General features: G+C 44.1%; 1 protein-coding gene across 1 annotated transcript in view; it reads left to right on the top strand.

The window, feature by feature from the left end:
* PTGES (prostaglandin E synthase) overlaps nt 1-18518 on the top strand; it is a 123165-nt gene extending 104647 nt beyond the window's left edge. Inside the window, exon 3 of the mRNA XM_068249803.1 lies at nt 16590-18518. Within this exon, the coding sequence (XP_068105904.1) occupies nt 16590-16839 (250 nt within the window). The 3' untranslated portion in view covers nt 16840-18518. The remainder of the gene's footprint in view (nt 1-16589) is intronic.
* The last annotated feature ends 1738 nt before the right edge of the window (nt 18519-20256 follow it).

Here is a 20256-nt window from a genome sequence, read left to right as displayed (position 1 = left end):
TTAGGAGCTTAGCTTTGGTGATAAGCACACATTAAATGTAAGAGAGATTTTTATCTTTAGTAATGTCTTTTGGCTTCTGTCTAAACTGTTTAACACAGGAGAATAGAGGTTTAAATTAGCTTCTGCAGCCTGACAGTTACTCTTTAAGGATTAGCATTTTTCTAGCATAGTAAAGCAAAATACGTAGTAAGGATAATTGGTGTTTAGAGCAGGGGGTGTCTCCTGTAATGCCTAATAAGCAGAGTTTTAGATCAAGTATAACTGGTAGGTTTAAGGAGTCTCTTATGAAATGCATTACGGATTTCCAATATTGATTAACCATAGGACAGGACCAGGTACAGTGTATAAAATCGGCATTGGGAGATTTGCATTTAAAGCATCTGTTACTTGATAAGGGGCTCATTTTGGATAGCCTTAATGGGGAAAGGTATGCCTGGTGAAACCATTTAACGTTTATAATTTTATCCTGGGCGGCTATAACTGTTTTGGTATAATATTCCATATGCTCTGTCCAGTTTTCCTGAGTTATAGTGGGGTCAGCTGCCAGCCATTTCTCTCTAATAGCATATGGTTTGTATGAGGTACTGTGAGTCATCAGAAAGTTATAAAGGATAGAGATCTGCTTGGTTCTGTTTTTGGTTAGGAGGTATTTTTCCAATTCCGAGGGTTGTAATACCACATTTGCTAGCCCAATTTGGGTTTTTAAGGCATGCCTTAGCTGGAAGTATCGGAATAGAGCATGTTTGGGGAGACCAAACTCAGTTCTGAGGGTTAGAAAGTTTTTAAAGATCCCTCCTGAGTATAATTGTGAAAGATATTTAATATTATAATGATGCCAGAAGGCTATATCTGGGATGGAGAGTAACTCAGGTAAGTTATTATTGCCCCAAAGCGGGGAGCTAGGCGAAGCATATTGTAGCGGTTCACCAAGCAGTTTTCTAGTTCTCTTATAAATCCTGATAGTATTGAAGATTATATTCGTGCCCACGTTTTTATTAGGTATGTTGTATCTATATATTGCAGCACATAAAGCTTCACATGATCCTGCTATGTCTGCTTCTGTTGTCATGCTGGAGTCTGACCTATCTCCACTAAGCCAGCCCTGAATAGGGAGTAATTGTGCAGCCAGATAATATACAAAGAAGTTTGGAACTGCTAGACCTCCTAGGGAGGTAGGAAGTTGTAATTTTAATAAAGATATTCGGGGTATAGAGCCCGACCAAATGAAAGATACCATAATAGAGTCAATGCGTTTGAATATAAATTGTGGAATCCAGCACGGGGACATTTGCAGGACATAGAGGATTTTTGGAGCCATGATTGCTTTAATCACACAGATTCTACCATACACATTCAGGGGTAGTGAAGACCATTTTTTAAGCTTTGTTTCAATTGAGTCCAGCAATGGCAGGATGTTAGATTCAACAAAGGACACCGCAGGGGGGTGTATTGTGATACCTAGATATTTAAAATTTGACACTATTTGGAGCTGTGAATTTTTGGTTATGAGATGTTGGTCAAGAGGATCTATGGGGAATAAGTAGGATTTGGACCAGTTTATTGATAATCCTGAGATATGATGAAATCTGTTGTATATTTCAAGGGTAGCCTCCAGAGACGGGCCCGGATCAGCTAGGTAAATTAGCATGTCATCCGCATAAAGAGATATGCACTCTTCTATTTGCTTAATTTTTAAGCCTTGTATGTTGGGGGAGATGCAGATGGCCTGCGCAAGGGGTTCTATCGCTATGGCAAATAGAAGTGGGGAGAGGGGGCATCCCTGTCTCGTCCCTCTAGTAATTCTAAAGGAATTAGAGAGTATTGTGTTAATTCTTATTTTGGCCGTGGGTTTATAGTATAAGATCCGGAACCATCTCTGAAATGTCTCACCAAATCCAAAGTTTCTTAACACCGCCTCCACATAAGGCCATTCTATCGAATCAAAGGCCTTGTTAGCGTCTAAGGCCAGAATGATTCTTGACTTGGCATTACTATGGGGGTAGTAAAGGTTCGAGAATACAAACGTTGCTTCTTATTTGCAATCTCTGAAATTCCATTTGTAGCCTCTTCTTCCTTATCCCTCTTCCATGTCCAGCCGCCCTTTGCCAGCTGCTGCTCCAGGCCTGGGCCTTAGAGGCTATTCCAGAAATCAGGCCCTGGTGCTGGGGGGCCACCAGTATAAAATGAAGATATGCACTGGGGCTCATGGCTGTGTAGCTGCGCCAGTGGTGGGGGGGATTTTTTCTCCTTGACTGGGGAGGCGCTACCTGAGGACAAGGACAAGTAAAGAAAAACCCTTGCTTCCCTTCAATGTTAACAATATTCCTTGCTTCTTTAGACTGGTCCTCCTCATCTCGGAGTAAATAGTAACCACAGGACTTTTGGCACTGATGACCTGGGAAGCGCGGATGCAGCCCAAACCCCCGGATTATTTTGTGTATATATACAATGCAGATTTGTGTATACAGAGCCCGTGCTTGTGCTGCTAGTACCAGAGGAACTCCCCTACTAGTGTTTATACAGATCTGTTTATATAATGTCTCACTTGTCGGTTTAAGGCTCCGTCAGAGAAAGTGGAGAAGAGACACTCCGCGCACAAAACATGCTCCTAATTACCGTGCAGCGGGGAAACATCAGCCTCAGACGCAGCTTTGCCTTCTGTCAGGGATGTTTCCTGGCTCAAAGGCACGGCTCAAGGCTACATGGGAAAGGCAGAGCAAAAACACGCAGCTGCTGATCTTATTGATAAAACAACATAAGTGGATGAGAGGCAGGAAGTCAGAGCCTAACTCATATGTAACCTTTTTGGTTTTGAAATTGTTATGGCTAGGTTAGAATCAGTACATGAGTGCCGATAGTGGGTTTAAGAGTCTGTAAGTGGGGATTCTGCTGCCTGGATTACATCATCCTGCTGTTAATGGGGGAGGCAGAGACTGAATCCCTCTTAACCCTCTAGCAGCCAATACATTTAGAGGCTTGCAAGTGCCAATTTATTTTAGCACATTTTTTATTTCTTATTGTTACGTATCCCTGCTTCTAATTAGTACTGCTGTAATGTGTATTTATGGCCACTTGTCACTAGGGGGGCAATGCGAGACAATAACAGAGGTGCTCAAACCTATTGCTTGACCCACTGAGTTGTGCTCCCATTTTTGCCTGAGGAAGCGGGGTCACGCCCATGAAACGCATTGCATTTGTGGAGTTAAATAAATAAATAAATTGTCAATTCTGTTTTATTGAGACTCAAGTGAGTTTTCTTTTTTGTAAGAGGGAGGTAAGTCCACCTTAACATCCCTCTCTGCTTTTAAGCGGTTTTTAAAACGTTTTACTCTACTCTGGCGCCTCTGTATACCGAGTTTTTGCTGATCTTCTAGTCCACCCTGAGTGGAGGGGTGCATCCCCATCTACTATCTACAGAGAGCAACTTCTTAACCTGAGTGGGGTCAGGTCCTAATGCTCCCCACCTGCATTTAAAGTGGTTGCCTATGGGTAACCCGTGTTTGTGAGTATATATACATAAAATTGTATTGAACTCTTCATTTTACCTGACAATACTGCACCATATTGGGTTTTCGATTCTCTTCTTGTTTTTAAGAATAACAGAGGACCATTTTTAGTTTCTATAGTTACTGCTAGTAGAGAGAGATCAAAGCATTCCAAGAATTTACAGCACAACAAGTTCTGCCAGCTGAGGTCAAAAGCACTTATCTCAAACCAGATAACTCTATTGAAGCTGCTAATGGGTTCACGTGGCAATACACCATACAATTTTTAGATTTCCTTTCAATTCAAGAATTAGTATCAATCAACTCTGTATTAATAACGGCCGGACCGAGATAATTCAATAGAACATCCTTGTTTTCTCATGACCATTTGGTTTGTATGTATGTATGTAGGTATGTATGAAAGATATGGGGAGGCCGGGTGAAGGTCTCAGAACCATTGGGCATGGAAGTGTTTATGCTTGTAAGTATGTATGTATAACTGAACTGGAGGAGCTTGGATGAATGTATGTTTGATCAGCGCACAGCTATTCTTGATTATGTGATGCTACTTCTGTCTTTTCTGTTCTTTTTTTCTTTTATAAATAGTAAAAAATAAGAAATAATAAAGAGGAATATAATCAAACAATGATGCAAAATTGACCCAGTAACAGGAGTACTACTGTCTAACTGGGTGATAACACTGATGTGTGCGCTGAGTTTGAAAAAAAAAAAAAATTAGTATCAATCTTTATGATCGATTGCAGCATTTGAAGAATCTGACCAACGTGTCAGGCACGTGTTCAATTTTTCAATTGGTGCAGCGGGTACATTACGTTATTATTTTTCGTTATTTTTCGTTATTTTACAAAACTACAAGTTGTTTTTTAGAATTAAATGAAGACGTTTTATGTGTGTGAAATGCAATGGAGACTGGACATTATTACAAAGCCTGCATGCAGTGATTTAGAATAATGTGATCATTTCCAGGCAGTACTGTGAACAGGCTCATAGGACTGTATGGGCAGTGAGTTGGCATGCAGAATTATTCTGAAATGCAACTGCGCACTGTGAACTAGCCCTTAGCGGTGTGCTTATACAATACTTTGCCTATCAGAATACTTTATTTCAATAACTCTCAGCAGCTAAGTGGTTAAAGTAATGTTCCATTAGATCTATATAATACTCTGCCCGATTCAGGTCTGTAAATGAGGTAAGCAGGGCCAGATTTACCATAAGGCACTGATTCAGGTCTGTAAATGAGGTAAGCCGGGCTGGATTTACCCTAGGGCATTATAGGCACGTGCCTACAGGCGCCTGATGATGGAAAGGCGGCTCATTCCCCACCCTGAGTGCCTCTCTCCCTCCTTCCCTGTGCAGAGTCCTGATGAGAGTGTAAATGAGAGGTTACTCACCCAGCTCTCATCATTCTATTGACAAGATCTCCCTTCAGTCAGGGGCACTTCTAGCTACTCTAATATTGAGGTTCCTCTAGTTACCTAATACTTGGGGGGGGGGGGGTTCAGTGTGGGTTGAAGGTTCACGGAGGGAGTAGTCTAGGGTGCCAGGACATCTGTGCCTATAGGCTCCTGTGAGGTAAATCCGGGCCTGGCAGTAAGGACGATGCAGTACTCAATCCTGACCAGTGAATTAGAATCATTGGATTGTCTGTTGGTTTGGAGTCAATTCTTCTGCCTGCCCATCATGGAATAATAATTTTCTTGGTTGTTTAATGACTGGACATATTCATAAATATTGATTGGCCCTGCACAATTTCCAGGTGTGTGTTTGTGCAGGACTGATTGCTGTAAACATGAGCACAAGTTGGTGTGTGGGATGTGTGAACCGGGAAGATTGCTTGTATATGCAATACTCAGCTCAGTGCTGGTCGTAATGGAGAAAGCTAGGCTTACGGATCATTACGCGTAATTTTACGCTATTACGCATTACGAAATTACGCTTACGGCATAGACATTCAATTTCGGTACATGTCTATAATTACGCATAGCACTTACGCAATTACGCGTAAGTATACCGTAATTCAGGTTATTACGTTATAGGCTTACGCGTAGAATCCTACTAGCAATTAATGCGTAAGGTCATGCCAAGCGGAAAAGTTGACGCATGGATCAATGTTAGGTAGCCGCCGACTTTAAGGGTTAATAGCAAAGCCCCCTTAAGTGCTAAGAGCCTCAAATTTGGAGAATATATTAAGGAGATCAGAAGGAATAAGAGGAAATTTTTTTTTTTCAAAAAGACCTTATAGTTTTTGAGAAAATCGATGTTAAAGTTTCAAAGGAAAAATATATACATTTAAAAACCCGCCGACTTTAACGGTTAATAGCAAAGCCTGCTTAAAATTTAGGAACACCAAATTCACAGGGTATATTAAGGGGATCAGTGGGAATAAGAGGAAAAATTTTTTTTTCAAAAAGACCTTATAGTTTTTGAGAAAATCGATTTTTAAGTTTCAAGGGCGAAAATGTCTTTTAAATGCGGAAAATGTCAGTTTTTTTTGCACAGGTAACAATAGTGTTTTATTTTCATAGATTCCCCCAAGTGGGAAGAGTTTTACTTACTTCGTTCTGAGTGTGGGAAATATTTAAAAAAAACGACGTGGGGTCCCCCCTCCCAGACCTCTTTAACCCCTTGTCCCCCATGCAGACTGGGATAGCCAGAATGCGGAGCACCGGCCGCGTGGGGCTCCGCACCCTGACTATACCAGCCCGCATGGTCCATGGATTGGGGGGTCTCGGAAGGGGAGGGGCAGCCAAGCTTTCCCCTCCCCCTCCGAGCCCTTGTCCAATCCAAGGACAAGGGGCTCTTCTCCACCTCCGATGGGCGGTGGAGGTGGAGGCCGCGATTTCCTGGGGAGGGGTTCATGGTGGCATCTGGGAGTCCCCTTTAAAAAGGGGTCCCCCAGATGCCCACCCCCCTCCCAGGAGAAATGAGTATAGAGGTACTTGTACCTCTTACCCATTTCCTTTAAGAGTTAAAAGTAAATAAACACACAAACACATAGAAAAAGTATTTTAATTGAACAAAAAACATAACCACGAAAAAAGTCCTTTAATATTCTTAATTAACCATTAATACTTACCTGTCCCTTTAAAAGCCAGTTCCCACGCAATATCCTCGGAAATATACTAATCAGTTACAATGTAACAAAGTTATTACAATGTAACAACTTTGTTACTTTGTAACACCACCGCACCCGACGTCACTCGCCGCTCACCCGCCGGCCGCCGCATACACGCTAGTCCCCCGGCTCCCGCCGTCCACTCCGCCCACACCTGTCACTCATATACATGCTGGCACCCATGGGTGCCAGCATGTATATAGGTGACATGTGGGAGAGGCGGGGAGGGCAGCGGAGCCGGCGGGGACTTAGCGTCCCTTCACCCGACAGAGCTCTGAGCTATATTAGCTCAGAGCTCTCGAAAGCATCTTTGTATTTGGGCTCCAAGGAGCCCCATTGGTCCTTAGCAGACCAATGGGGTTCCTTCAAATCAGAAGGAACCCCATTGGTCCGCTAAGGACCAATGGGGCTCCTTGGAGCCCAAATACAAAGATGCTTAGAGAGCTCTGAGCTATAGCTCAGAGCTCTGTCGGGTCCTGCAGCACAGACGCGGCGGCGGCGGTGAGTGACGTCGGGTGCGGCGTAGTTACAATGTAACAAAGTTGTTACATTGTAATAACTTTGTTACATTGTAACTGATTAGTATATTTCCGAGGATATTGCGTGGGAACTGGCTTTTAAAGGGACAGGTAAGTATTAATGGTTAATTAAGAATATTAAAGGACTTTTTTCGTGGTTATGTTTTTTGTTCAATTAAAATACTTTTTCTATGTGTTTGTGTGTTTATTTACTTTTAACTCTTAAAGGAAATGGGTAAGGGGTACAAGTACCTCTATACTCATTTCTCCTGGGAGGGGGTTGGGCATCTGGGGGACCCCTTTTCAAAGGGGACTCCCAGATGCCACCATGAACCCCTCCCCAGGAAATCGCGGCCTCCACCTCCACCGCCCATCGGAGGTGGAGAAGAGCCCCTTGTCCTTGGATTGGACAAGGGCTCGGAGGGGGAGGGGAAAGCTTGGCTGCCCCTCCCCTTCCGAGACCCCCCAATCCATGGACCATGCGGGCTGGTATAGTCAGGGTGCGGAGCCCCACGCGGCCGGTGCTCCGCATTCTGGCTATCCCAGTCTGCATGGGGGACAAGGGGTTAAAGAGGTCTGGGAGGGGGGACCCCACGTTGTTTTTTTTAAATATTTCCCACACTCAGAACGAAGTAAGTAAAACTCTTCCCACTTGGGGGAATCTATGAAAATAAAACACTATTGTTACCTGTGCAAAAAAAACTGACATTTTCCGCATTTAAAAGACATTTTCGCCCTTGAAACTTAAAAATCGATTTTCTCAAAAACTATAAGGTCTTTTTGTAAAAAAATTTTTTCCTCTTATTCCCACTGATCCCCTTAATATACCCTGTGAATTTGGTGTTCCTAAATTTTAAGCAGGCTTTGCTATTAACCGTTAAAGTTGGCGGGTTTTTAAATGTATATATTTTTCCTTTGAAACTTTAACATCGATTTTCTCAAAAACTATAAGGTCTTTTTGAAAAAAATTTTTTTCCTCTTATTCCTTCTGATCTCCTTAATATATTCTCCAAATTTGAGGCTCTTAGCACTTAAGGGGGCTTTGCTATTAACCCTTAAAGTCGGCGGCTTTTTTATATTATACGGGAGCGTAATATTACGCGATTACGGCAGACTGTGTAATTTCAATGGGGGTTTACTGTCTTACGCGTAATTTGTTACGCGTAAACCGTAACCCTACGGTCTACGCGTAATTAATTACGCGTAATACCGTAACCTTACACGTAACGCTTACGGTGCATTTGTAGTGAATTACGATGCGTAATTACGCTAATGCGTAATTTCGGCCCAGCACTGACTCAGCTGAGAGCAGCCACATGGTGGCGGTAAGTCTGACTTCTCCATCCAGCCCTGCTAGTCTTCTCCATTGTGTCAGCTCAGCCATATGCTTTGAGGAGGACAAAAGACCGGGCGGTTGAGCAGAGTGTTGCTAGGTGATGGTGCTGCTAGTAAAAATATTGGTCATTTAAATTACTGATATTTTACTTTACACGGGGCACCCATTCTCACACGAACCCTCCCCTTCTAGTGGCTAACTAACCCCACCCCCTCCCACCACCACCTAATGCTAACACTAATTCACCCTCCTAGTGCTTAACACTAAACACAAAGCCAAAACTGCTTCTATTCAGGGTTGGACTGGGACACTAAGGGCCCACCAGGAAAGTTTCACCCTGGGGCCCACTCCCCCCCCCCTCCCTCCCAATTTGGGCTCATATACACATGTAGACTAGACATTTTGTGCAGATATAATTAATTTGGTAGGACATTAGACTATGGTAGGGAATAGATTGTGAGCTCAGTCTATAACAGGGAGATGGCTACATGCGGTGCCGCAGCAAAAAATGGGAGTGGCCATGCACTGGAACATGGGCATGACCATGATAGGTCATGAGCAGACCCAAAAATACACAAAATAAGTATTTTTAGGTCTCCCCTTCCCCCACCTCGGCCCTCCCCCTCCTTCTGTGGCCTCCCCTCCAGTTTTTAGTGCAGTGGTGGGCTGGTGGCAGTGGGCGGAGAACGACTCACCTCCTCCTGGATCCAGACGCCGGTGTTCTGCCGCAGAGTCTCTGTGTGTCACATATCTTGCGTCTCCAATGCCGCTCACTGTAATTCCGCTAATCAGGACGTACAGCGACAGGCATTGGAGACGGATGACAAGTGACGCAGATCCCCGTCACCGGGAACGTAGGAGAAGTAAGTAGTTCCCTGCCCGGCCACTGCCATTGTGCAAAATTCTGGAGGGGGGAGTGCCGATAGGGGGGCCCCAGGGGAGGGAGAGGGGGGCATTGGGCCCCTCCCCGCCACTGTGTACCCAAGCCCCCCTATCCTGTGCTGCTACCCCATCCTCTCCTGCTGCTCGGTGCAGGGCCTGGGAGGGCCCATTTAAAGTTAAAGGGGCTAGGCCTACCAGGAATATCCCTGTGTTCCTGGTGGCCCAGTCCAAGCCTGCTGCTATTTGTAGAATATTAACTACAGAGTAGACTGCTACTATATGTCTTTTTTCAACCCAAATAACTATGTAACTATGTAACTATAGCTATTGCTAGGCTCCTGCTCTTGCCTGAACCATGAATGGAGTTGTGGCTTCATTTTACATCAAAGCCTATAATAACATACTGTCACTGGTGTTTATACAAACAGCTAAACTGAATAAAAGAACCCTTTAAATATACATCAATTTCACAAAGACACAGCTAATAGCAAAATAGCTGAAATTCCTCAAAGTTCAGTGATTTCAGCTGCTTATGCTGCATCATTTTGTGTGCGTTTAATGCCCAGGAAATGAGAACTTGCACCCCATCATTCTGGCTGCAGGCGGTTACTTAACATGGCAAAATAGATTGCTTTGGGGGGGGGGGGGGCTAAAGTAGAGTTCTGGGGAACTTGTTTTTCCCTTAATACAATACACCACTCCTCCACTGTGTGTTAGTTTAACTACTTCCAAACTGGGCTAATTGAGATATATGCCCTGTTTGGGACCTGTTATCCCTGCCAGAGCCTAGATTTCAATTACTCCACTACACGCTCCCGCGCTCTCCCGCCGATGCAGCCCACTCACCCTGCTGTCGTGAGCCACTCAGGAGCCTGACCCTGTGATCACTGAGCGTCACGAATGGCGAGAGAGATGGGTCTGTGCGCCATGACGTCAATGAGCCCCGTTTTTTTACCCAGAAGTCTCTTGTCCTTAAAATGTACCTGTAATAAAAAATAAAATATATACAGTGGGGTGCGAAAGTTTGGGCAACCTTGTTAATCGTCATGATTTTCCTGTATAAATCGTTGGTTGTTAAGATAAAAAATTTCAGTTAAATATATCATATAGGAGACACACACAGTGATATATTTGAGAAGTGAAATTAAGTTTATTGGATTTACAGAAAGTGTGCAGTAATTGTTTAAAAAAAATAAAAAAAAGTACATAAATCTGGGCACTGTTGTCATTTTATTGATTCCAAAACCTTTAGAACTAATTATTGGAACTCAAATTGGCTTGGTAAGCTCAGTGATCCCTGACCTACATACACAGGTGAATCCATTTGTGAGAGAGTATTTAATGGGGGTCAATTGTAAGTTTCCCTCCTCTTTTATTTTTCTCTGAAGAGTAGCAATATGAGGGTTTAAAAACAACTCTCAAATGACCTGAAGAGAAAGATTGTTCACCATCATGGTTTAGGGGAAGGATACAGAAAGCTGTCTCAGAGATTTCAGCTGTCTGTTTCCACAGTTAGGAACATATTGAGGAAATGGAAGACCACATGCCCAGTTCAAGTTAAGGCTCGAAGTGGCAAACCAAGAAAAATCTCGGATAGACAGAAGCAACGAATGGCGAGAACAGTCAGAGTCGACCCACAGACCAGCACCAAAGACCTACATCATCATCTTGCTGTAGATGGAATCGCTGTGCATCGTTCAACCATTCTGTGCACTTTACACAAGGAGATGCTGTATGTGAGAGTGATGCAGAGGAAACCTTTTCTCCACCCACAGCACAAACCGAGCAGCTTGAGGTATGCGAAAGCACATTTGGACAAACCAGCTTCATTTTGGAATAAGATGCTGTGGACTGCTGAAACTAAAATTTAGTTATTTGAGCATAACAAGGGGCATTATGCATGCAGGAAAAACAACACAGCATTCCAAGAAAAACACCTGCTACCTACAGTAAAATATGGTGGTGATTCCATCATGCCGTGGGGCTGTGTGGCCAGTGCAGGGACTGGGAATCTTGTCAAAGTTGAGGGACACATGGATTTCACTCAGTACCAGCAGATTCTGGAGACCAATTTCCAGGAATCAGTGACAAAGCTGAAGCTGCACCGGGGCTGGATCTTTCAACAAGACAACGACCCTAAACACTGCTCAAAATCCACTAAGGCCCTCATGCGGAGGAACAAGTACAACATTCTGGAATGAAGAAAATACTTTTTAGTGACTTTTTGGGAGCAGCCTGGTCCAGGATATAGGGACCAGATCGCATCAAGAGGGGTTTACACTATCTCCATACCATTTCTGAACATTCTGGAATGGCCATCTCAGTCCCCAGACCTGAATATACAGGATCTTCTAAAAAAATTAGCATATTGTGATAACGTTCATTATTTTCTGTAATGCACTGATAAACATTAGACTTTCATATATTTTAGATTCAAATACACACAACTGAAGTAGTTCAAGCCTTTTATTGTTTTAATATTGATGATTTTGGCATACAGCTCATGAAAACCCAAATTTCCTATCTCACAAAATTAGCATATTTTATCCGACCAATAAAAGAAAAGTGTTTTTAAAACAAAAAAAGTCAACCTTCAAATAATTATGTTCAGTTATGCACTCAATACTTGGTTGGGAATCCTTTTGCAGTAATGACTGCTTCAATGCGGCGTGGCATGGAGGCAATCAGCCTGTGGCACTGCTCAGGTGTTATGGAGGCCCAGGATGCTTCGATAGCTGCCTTAAGCTCATCCAGAGTGTTGGGTCTTGCGTCTCTCAACTTTCTCTTCACAATATCCCACAGATTCTCTATGGGGTTCAGGTCAGGAGAGTTGGCAGGCCAATTGAGCACAGTAATACCATAGTCAGTAAACCATTTACCAGTGGTTTTGGCACTGTGAGCAGGTGCCAGGTCGTGCTGAAAAATGAAATCTTCATCTCCATAAAGCTTTTCAGCAGATGGAAGCATCAACCCACTTTTGAACCAGAAACTGCAGCAGAAGCGCCTGACCTGGGCTACAGAGAAGCAGCACTGGACTGTTGCTCAGTGGTCCAAAGTACTTTTTTTTAGATGAAAGCAACTTTTACATGTCATTCGGAAATCAAGGTGCCAGAGTCTGGAGGAAGACTGGGGAGAGGGAAATGCCAAAATGCCTTAAGTCCAGTGTCAAGTACCCACAGTCAGTGATGGTATGGGGTGCTATGTCAGCTGCTGGTGTTGGTCCACTGTATTTTATCAAGGGCAGGGTCAATGCAGCTAGCTATCAGAAGATTTTGGAGCACTTCATGCTTCCATCTGCTGAAAAGCTTTATGGAGATGAAGATTTTATTTTTCAGCATGACCTGGCACCTGCTCACAGTGTCAAAACCACTGGTGAATGGTTTACTGACCATGGTATTACTGTATTCAATTGGCCTGCCAACTCTCCTGACCTGAACCCCATAGAGAATCTGTGGAAAATTGTGAAGAGAAAGTTGTGAGACGCAAGACCTAACACTCTGGATGAGCTTAAGGCCGCTATCAAAGCATCCTGGGCCTCCATAACACCTGAGCAGTGCCACAGGCTGATTGCCTCCATGCCACGCCGCATTGAAGCAGTCATTTCTGCAAAAGGATTCCCGACCAAGTATTGAGTGCATAACTGAACATAATTATTTGAAGGTTGACTTTTTTTGTTTTAAAAACACTTTTCTTTTATTGGGCGGATGAAATATGCTAATTTTTTGAGATAGGAAATGTGGGTTTTTATGAGCTGTATGCCAAAATCATCAATATTAAAATAATAAAAGGCTTGAACTGCTTCAGATGTGTGTATTTGAATCTAAAATATATGAAAGTCTAATGTATATCAGTACATTACAGAAAATAATGAACGTTATCACAATATGCTAATTTTTTGAGAAGATCCTGTAATCTAAAATCTGTGGTGTGAGTTAAAGAGAGCTGTCCATGCTCAGAAGCCATCAAACCTGATTGAACTAGAGATGTTTAGTAAAGAGGAATGGTCCAAAATACCTTCAACCAGAATCCAGACTCTCAATGGAACCTACAGGAAGCATTTAGAGGCTGTAATTTCTGCAAAAGGAGGATCTACTAAATATTGATTTCATTTCTTTTTGTGGTGCCCAAATTTATACACCTGCCTAATTTTGTTTAAACAATTAGTGCACACTTTCTGTAAATCCAATAAACCCCATTTCACTTCTGATATCCTATATGATATATTTAATAACTGACACTTTCGTAACAACCAACGATTTATACAGGAAAATCATGACGATTAGCAAGGTTGCCCAAACTTTCACATCCCACTGTATACATACCTGGGGCTTCCTCCAGCCCCCTTCATGATGATTTTTTTTATTTTTGTTGTTATTCTCATTAAAATGCATTTAGAATAAAATAGTTCTTAGCATAATGTACCACCCAAAGAAAGCCTAATTGGTGGTGGAAATAACAAGATATACATCATTTTGTTGTGATGAGTAGTGATAAAGTTATTGGCGAATGAATGGAAAGAGCACTGAAAGGTGAAAATTGCTCTGGTGCTCAAGGGGAAAAACCCCTCAGTGGTGAAGTGGTTAAAGTAAATGGGCAGGATTTTTTTTTTTACCTTCCTATCTTCCCAGGGTCTTCCTGCCCAGTAAATAAATATGGTGGCATCATCCTGTTCCTTCCCGCCACCTGCACTATGGGATGACAATTGGGCCTGCTTCACTGGCAAGGTGGATACTCTGATGCCAGTTTGGTTTCCAGAATCTGTGGGACATACTCCTTAAACAAAACAAGCAAAAACAGCACAGAAAATGTGGGTGCGCTATGCGCCACCACATCGCTGTACAGAAGCTGCACCCGGGGAGAAGCAAGTGTAAGGTAATGGAGGGGACCCCTGGTTGAAGCAGGGAAAAAGTGGACTTATGACAGCATCCATCCACTTGCCACAGGCACCTTTTTTCCCGGCTCTTTCACCCTCATTTGTCCCTCTTTCAGGAGGACTCATGCACAGATCTGTGTAAATATATTTATTTTACTACTGAAAAATGTGTTTAACCCACTCTAAACTTTATTCCCATCAATGCAGATGCAGATCAGGTGCTCTGACCCAAGTCTGACCTAATTAGCAGCATGCTTGTTTTAGGTGTGGGATTCAGACACTATTGCAGCCAAAGAGATCAGGGGGAAGCCAGGCAGCTAGTACTGTTTAAAAGGAAATAAATATGTCACCCACTATATACTTCTCACTTTGGGTTCCCTTTAACCTATTGCGGGTGTAATGTCTGATTGCGCTGCCCTGAAGCTCCCTTCCACACTGAGTAGCACGCATGCTCAGTGTGAAGTTAATGATGCTGCTGGAGATAAAATACTAAATATCTCCGCTTCCACACCTCTTACACTCCCCAAATTTTCAGGGTAGGGATGGGACCCCCCGAACTATCTCTATGCCAAATTGCAGGCCCCGAGACCCACTGGTTCAAGAGATAGATTACAGAAACCTATCTCAGGAACCAGCAGGTCTCGGGGGCTGCAATTTAGCATAGAGGTCGTTCGCGGGGTCCCCTCCCTACCCTGAAAATTTGGGGAGTGTAAGAGGTGTGGGAGCGGAGATATTTAGTATTTTATCTCCAGCAGCATCATTCTATAGGAAATGTGGCCACACAGTCTCCTACTGCGCATGCGGGGCAGCACAAATCCACAGGCAGCGTAATCAGACACAACACCGGCCGTGTCACACCAATGGGCGTGGTAGCGGCGGCAGCCCCAGGACCGCCTAACGCCGATCGGCGTAAAGTCCTGGGGCTTGCTTTTGCAGGAAATCGCGCGCACGCTGCAAGCGCATCTCCTGCTTGATAAGTCTCCCAGCGGTTATCGCGGCAGCACTGTACTGGGAACAGCCGTGTGACACGGCTGTCCCCTCTGTAGGCAGGGACGTGATCGTCTGTCATAGGCTGACGCCTATGACAGCTAATCACGCTGATTGGCTGGCGGGAGGAGGCAAGGGGATTTAAAAAATAAATAAAAAAAATAGAGACAAATATTTGAAAATAAAACAAATAAATATTTATATATAGAAAACAAACATCGGGGAGCCATCAGACCCCACCAACAGAAAGCTCTGTTGTTGGGGGAAAAAAAAGGGGGGGGGGGATCCCTTGTGTGCTGTGTGCTTGGACTTAAAGCTGCAGTGGTCTATTTTACAAAAAAATGGCCTGGTCTTTAGAGGGGCTTAACTCTGTGGTCCTCAAGAGGTTAAGTGATTTTCATAGACGCCCATCTGAACATAGCCTAACTACTTGATTGTGCACTCTACCCAGAATAATGTAAACTAGTATTACTGGGACTACCACTCCAGTGTATAATCTGGCATTGTATTACTACCTGTATTGTAATCCTATTGTATCCTATTGCTTATTACCTGTACTCAGGGCCGGGCCGAAGCAGAAGCGAGAGAGGCTCCAGCCTCAGGGCGCAGTGTAGGAGGGGGGCGCACGACTCACTCAGCTATTATTCCCCTATTGTGTTAGAAGCAGAGAGAAATAAGGGGATACATAGCAGTCACTGCAAGCCAGATAACTAGAGATTAAGGTGTGTGGGTGGGGAGTGGGGGGGCTGGGGGTAGAGGGGCCGGGGGAGCCTCTTAGTTTAATAGCAATCAGTGTGTGACAGCTGGGGTGGGCACTTTGGTGTCTCAGTCTTGGGTGCTGGAGGAAATTGTCCTGACTCTGCCTGTACTGTGTTGTTGTATCTTATTGCTTATTACCTGTATTGTGCTGTCGGTCACCCCTCTTATCATTGTCTGTAATCTTATGTATTATACAGCCCTGCGTACAGTGGCGTAGCTTAGGAGCTGTGGGCCCCGATGCAAGTTTTACATTGGGGCCCCCCAAGCACTCTCTACATAAGAATTAATACGGCGCACCAAAACCTGCCAATGACAACTACAGTGTCAGAGGTGCAAGAAGGGGATGGGGTGCAGTTTGTTAATGATTACCACTATTCAAAGTATCTACATAAGTCATTATTGTGAGCACAGGATCAATAGAGAGCTAATACTGAAGTTCAGGGAGGGCCCTACGGGGCCCCTCTGGCCCAAGGGCCCCGATGCGGTCGCAACCTCTGCACCCCCTATTGCTACGCCCCTGCCTGCGTAATATGTTGGCGCTATATAAATCTAATAAATAATAATAATAACAAGACCATTCTAATTCTATAACACTCTTTGTTATTTTTTACAGAGCACATCGAAATGACATGGAAAACATCTACCCATTCCTGTTCCTGGGGGCCATCTATTCCTTGCTGAACCCCAGCCTGAGCATCGCAAGAATCCACTTCCTCGTTTTCTTCCTGTGTCGTCTGCTACATACAGTAGCCTATGTGCTGTCTCTAAGAGCCCCAACACGTTCCGTGGCATACAGCATTGCTCAGCTCCCCTGCTTCTCTATGGCACTGCAGATCCTCTACTCTGTGGCCTCCTACCGATAAACTGGGATCCACAAGAACTCGAACATACTAGATGACCATGTGAAGGGCGCCATCTCCTGGCTAAAGCTGGAATGTCGCTTCATACTGTACATACATAAACTGTAGCTATTATCTTCATCAACAGTATTGACCGACATATTTTTAATATTTTAATCATATTGTTTATGGTTTGTGAAGTTTATTGTATCATAGCAATCAAGATTTTTTTTTTAAACTTGACTTCTTCAGTCACTTCAGTAGCCTGTCAGTGGCTGTGTAGTGGTCTGGTTAAGGGCTCTGCCTCTGATACAGGGGACCAGGGTTCAAATCTCTGCTCTTCCTGTTTTGTAAGCCAAGACTCCCTCACACTGCTATTGCCTACAAAATGCTTTGAGTCTTCCAGAAGAAAAGCGTGATATAAATGTTCTGTGTCTTGTCAGAGGAACACACGTCCTGCAGTGAAGGAAGCCATTTTGTTGGTGGGTTATCTGTCTGTTATTTTTAGCTGCCTAATTTATGCAACTGCTGCTAGATTTGGTATGGCAGGCAAAGGGTGTATAACCGTGCACTTGATTGGCTGACAGGCGCCTGCTGACCAAGTAAAGGTAGGAAATTGCTTTAGCTGGGAGTGAGCAAATGTGTGTGTTGCAGTCAGCATTCAGTATAGAGGCAGTAGGGGTGAATTCCCTGGTGGTGAGAGTTCCGGTGCTTGCCCGCACTTCCCTCTAGGTATCGCATGGTGGTTTGGGGGGCCCGGGCCAGTGAGAGAGTCCGGGCCCCCCAGCTGTCGTGTGAACCAGTGTTTTTGTTATTTTGTTTTGACAAGACCGTATTTTCTTTTGGAACTCTACAAATGCAAAGCTTAGAAAAATGTTTTAATTGGGTTCGTTTCAGACGTAGCCCTAGTCGGGTTGGTGCAATTGGGAAGGCTGTTGAGAAGATAAACACGCCAACTTAAAGGACAGTGTGGTAGCAATAGGGGATGCAGAGGTAGCAACCACCACAATGCCCTTGGGCCAGAGGGGCATTAAGGGGCCCTCCCTTACCATAGTATTAGCTCTCTGTTGGTTCTGTTCTTGTAAGAAGCACTTCAAGGAATATTTTAAATAGCAATAATCATTAACAAACTTTCCCATCCCCTTCTTGAACCTCTGTCACTGTGCTTGTTCTTTGCAGGTTTTGGTGCGCCGTATCAATTATTGTATATAGAGTGCTTCAGGGGGGTGGGGATTACCTAAGGCCCCAGAGCTTCTCAGGTATGCCACTGTTAAAGGAGAACTCTGTGAAATGTCATTGGACAAACCATTCAGTATTAATAATATGTGTGATCTATATCTTTCAAAGATTACTTGTCTTTAAAAACATATGAGTGGCACAATTGAAACCCTTTCTCTGATCACCTGGCTGACTCGTCTGCTTGAATGAGTCAAGAAATAAACAGAGAAATAGACTATTTATAGCTTCAAGGATGATAAAGATCTTTAAAAGGAACCTGAGGTGTGAGGCCTATGGAAGCTGCCATATTTATTTCCTTTGAAACATGCGAAGCACACGAATGCACGCAACTGGCCAGATTACCAATGGGGATAACAAGACAATGGCGCAGCCACAGAGGACAGGGAGGGAGCCGATGCACCTCATGGGGCTGGAGGAAGCCCAAGGTAAGTATAAATACACCGATACTTAAAGTGAACCAGAGACAAAGCACCCTCATGTATTTTATCATATATATCAGAGGGAACATTAGAGGAAACACCTACCCTGCTCTCTGTTACATTCTTCACTGTTCAGCTTGCTTCTTAGCAGCCTTGATAAAATCCCCGACTGAGCATTCAGTCTGGCTTTGCTCAGGAACCATTATAGCGGAGTCTGTCTCTTCTGATGTATTTTCAAGCCCAAGCCTGCTCCCTTCTGGCTCTGCTATATTGATTCAGCTATAATGATTCCTGAGCAAAGCCAGACTGAATGCTCAGTTGGGGATTTTATCAGGGCTGATTAGAAGCAGGCTGAGCAGTGAAGGATGAAACAGAGAGCAGTGTAGGTGTTTTCTCTAATGTTCCAACTGATATATATGGTAAAATACATGAGGGTGCTTCGTCTCTGGTTCCCTTTAAGGTCTCAGGTACACTTTAATTCCGCCCTCAGGTACACTTTAATTCCGCCCACCAGAAAAATACTCAGACTTCCTTAAGGAACTTGTAGATCTCCTATGCAACCTAACACTGGAACACCCCAGATGGATTGTTCTTGGAGATTTCAATACATGGGTGGATACTCCTCTTCACAATTTGGAATAGAGCTACCTCGTGCGTGCCTTACATGAACTGAGCTTCTTCCAATCAATCAGCTCTGCTACTCACAGGAAAGGTCACACTCTGGACCTTATATTCCATACTGGGCTGTCAATAGCCAATGTCGAAATTAATCCTGTTGCCTGGTCAGACCATCACACTATCCACTTCTCCCTCTCAATACCAGCTGTCAAACACCAGGTCAAGAATCAAATAAAATACCGCCGCTTAAAAGGGCTAACACCTCAAGATATCCGAGATAACCTTAGCTTTGATGAATTGACTGACTCCAGCTTGGACCCTGATACTCTGGTGTTTAAATACAACAAATGTGTGTCTTGCACCTTTGAGACCATTGCTCCTCTGTGCACCAAATATCTTACTCCACACTAGTGTTGGGCGAACAGTGTTCGCCACTGTTCGGGTTCTGCAGAACATCACCCTGTTCGGGTGATGTTCGAGTTCGGCCGAAAACCTGACGGTGCTCGGCCAAACCGTTCGGCCATATGACCGAACTAAGAGCGCATGGCCGAACGTTCCCCGAACGTTCGGCTAGCGCTGTGATTGGCCGAACGGGTCACGTGGTTCGGACCCGAATGCGCTCTGATTGGCCGAACTGTCACGTGGTTCGGGTAAATAAATACCCGAACCACGTCATATCTCCGCCATTTGTCTGTGGGTTTAGCTTTGGGTAGGCAGGCAGGGTAGTTCGCGCTCCAGCCACGCTAGCCAGGGTCCCCCCCAGTCATTGTGTGTCACTGCTGGGAACAGTAGTACACCGCTCGTTCAGCCACACTATATAGCATTCTGTGTACTGTTCTGTGTCTGCTGGGAACAGTGGTACACCGCTCGTTCAGCCACACTATATAGCATTCTGTGTACTGTTCTGTGTCTGCTGGGAACAGTAGTACACCGCTCGTTCAGCCACACTATAAAGCATTCTGTGTACTGTTCTGTGTCTGCTGGGAACAGTAGTACACCGCTCGTTCAGCCACACTATATAGCATTCTGTGTACTGTTCTGTGTCTGCTGGGAACAGTAGTACACCGCTCGTTCAGCCACACTATATAGCATTCTGTGTACTGTTCTGTGTCTGCTGGGAACAGTGGTACACCGCTCGTTCAGCCACACTATATAGCATTCTGTG

Source organism: Hyperolius riggenbachi, chromosome 8 (genome assembly GCF_040937935.1).
Source record: "Hyperolius riggenbachi isolate aHypRig1 chromosome 8, aHypRig1.pri, whole genome shotgun sequence".
NCBI classification, from domain to species: domain Eukaryota; kingdom Metazoa; phylum Chordata; class Amphibia; order Anura; family Hyperoliidae; genus Hyperolius; species Hyperolius riggenbachi.
This window is presented reverse-complemented; position numbering and strand designations above follow the sequence as displayed.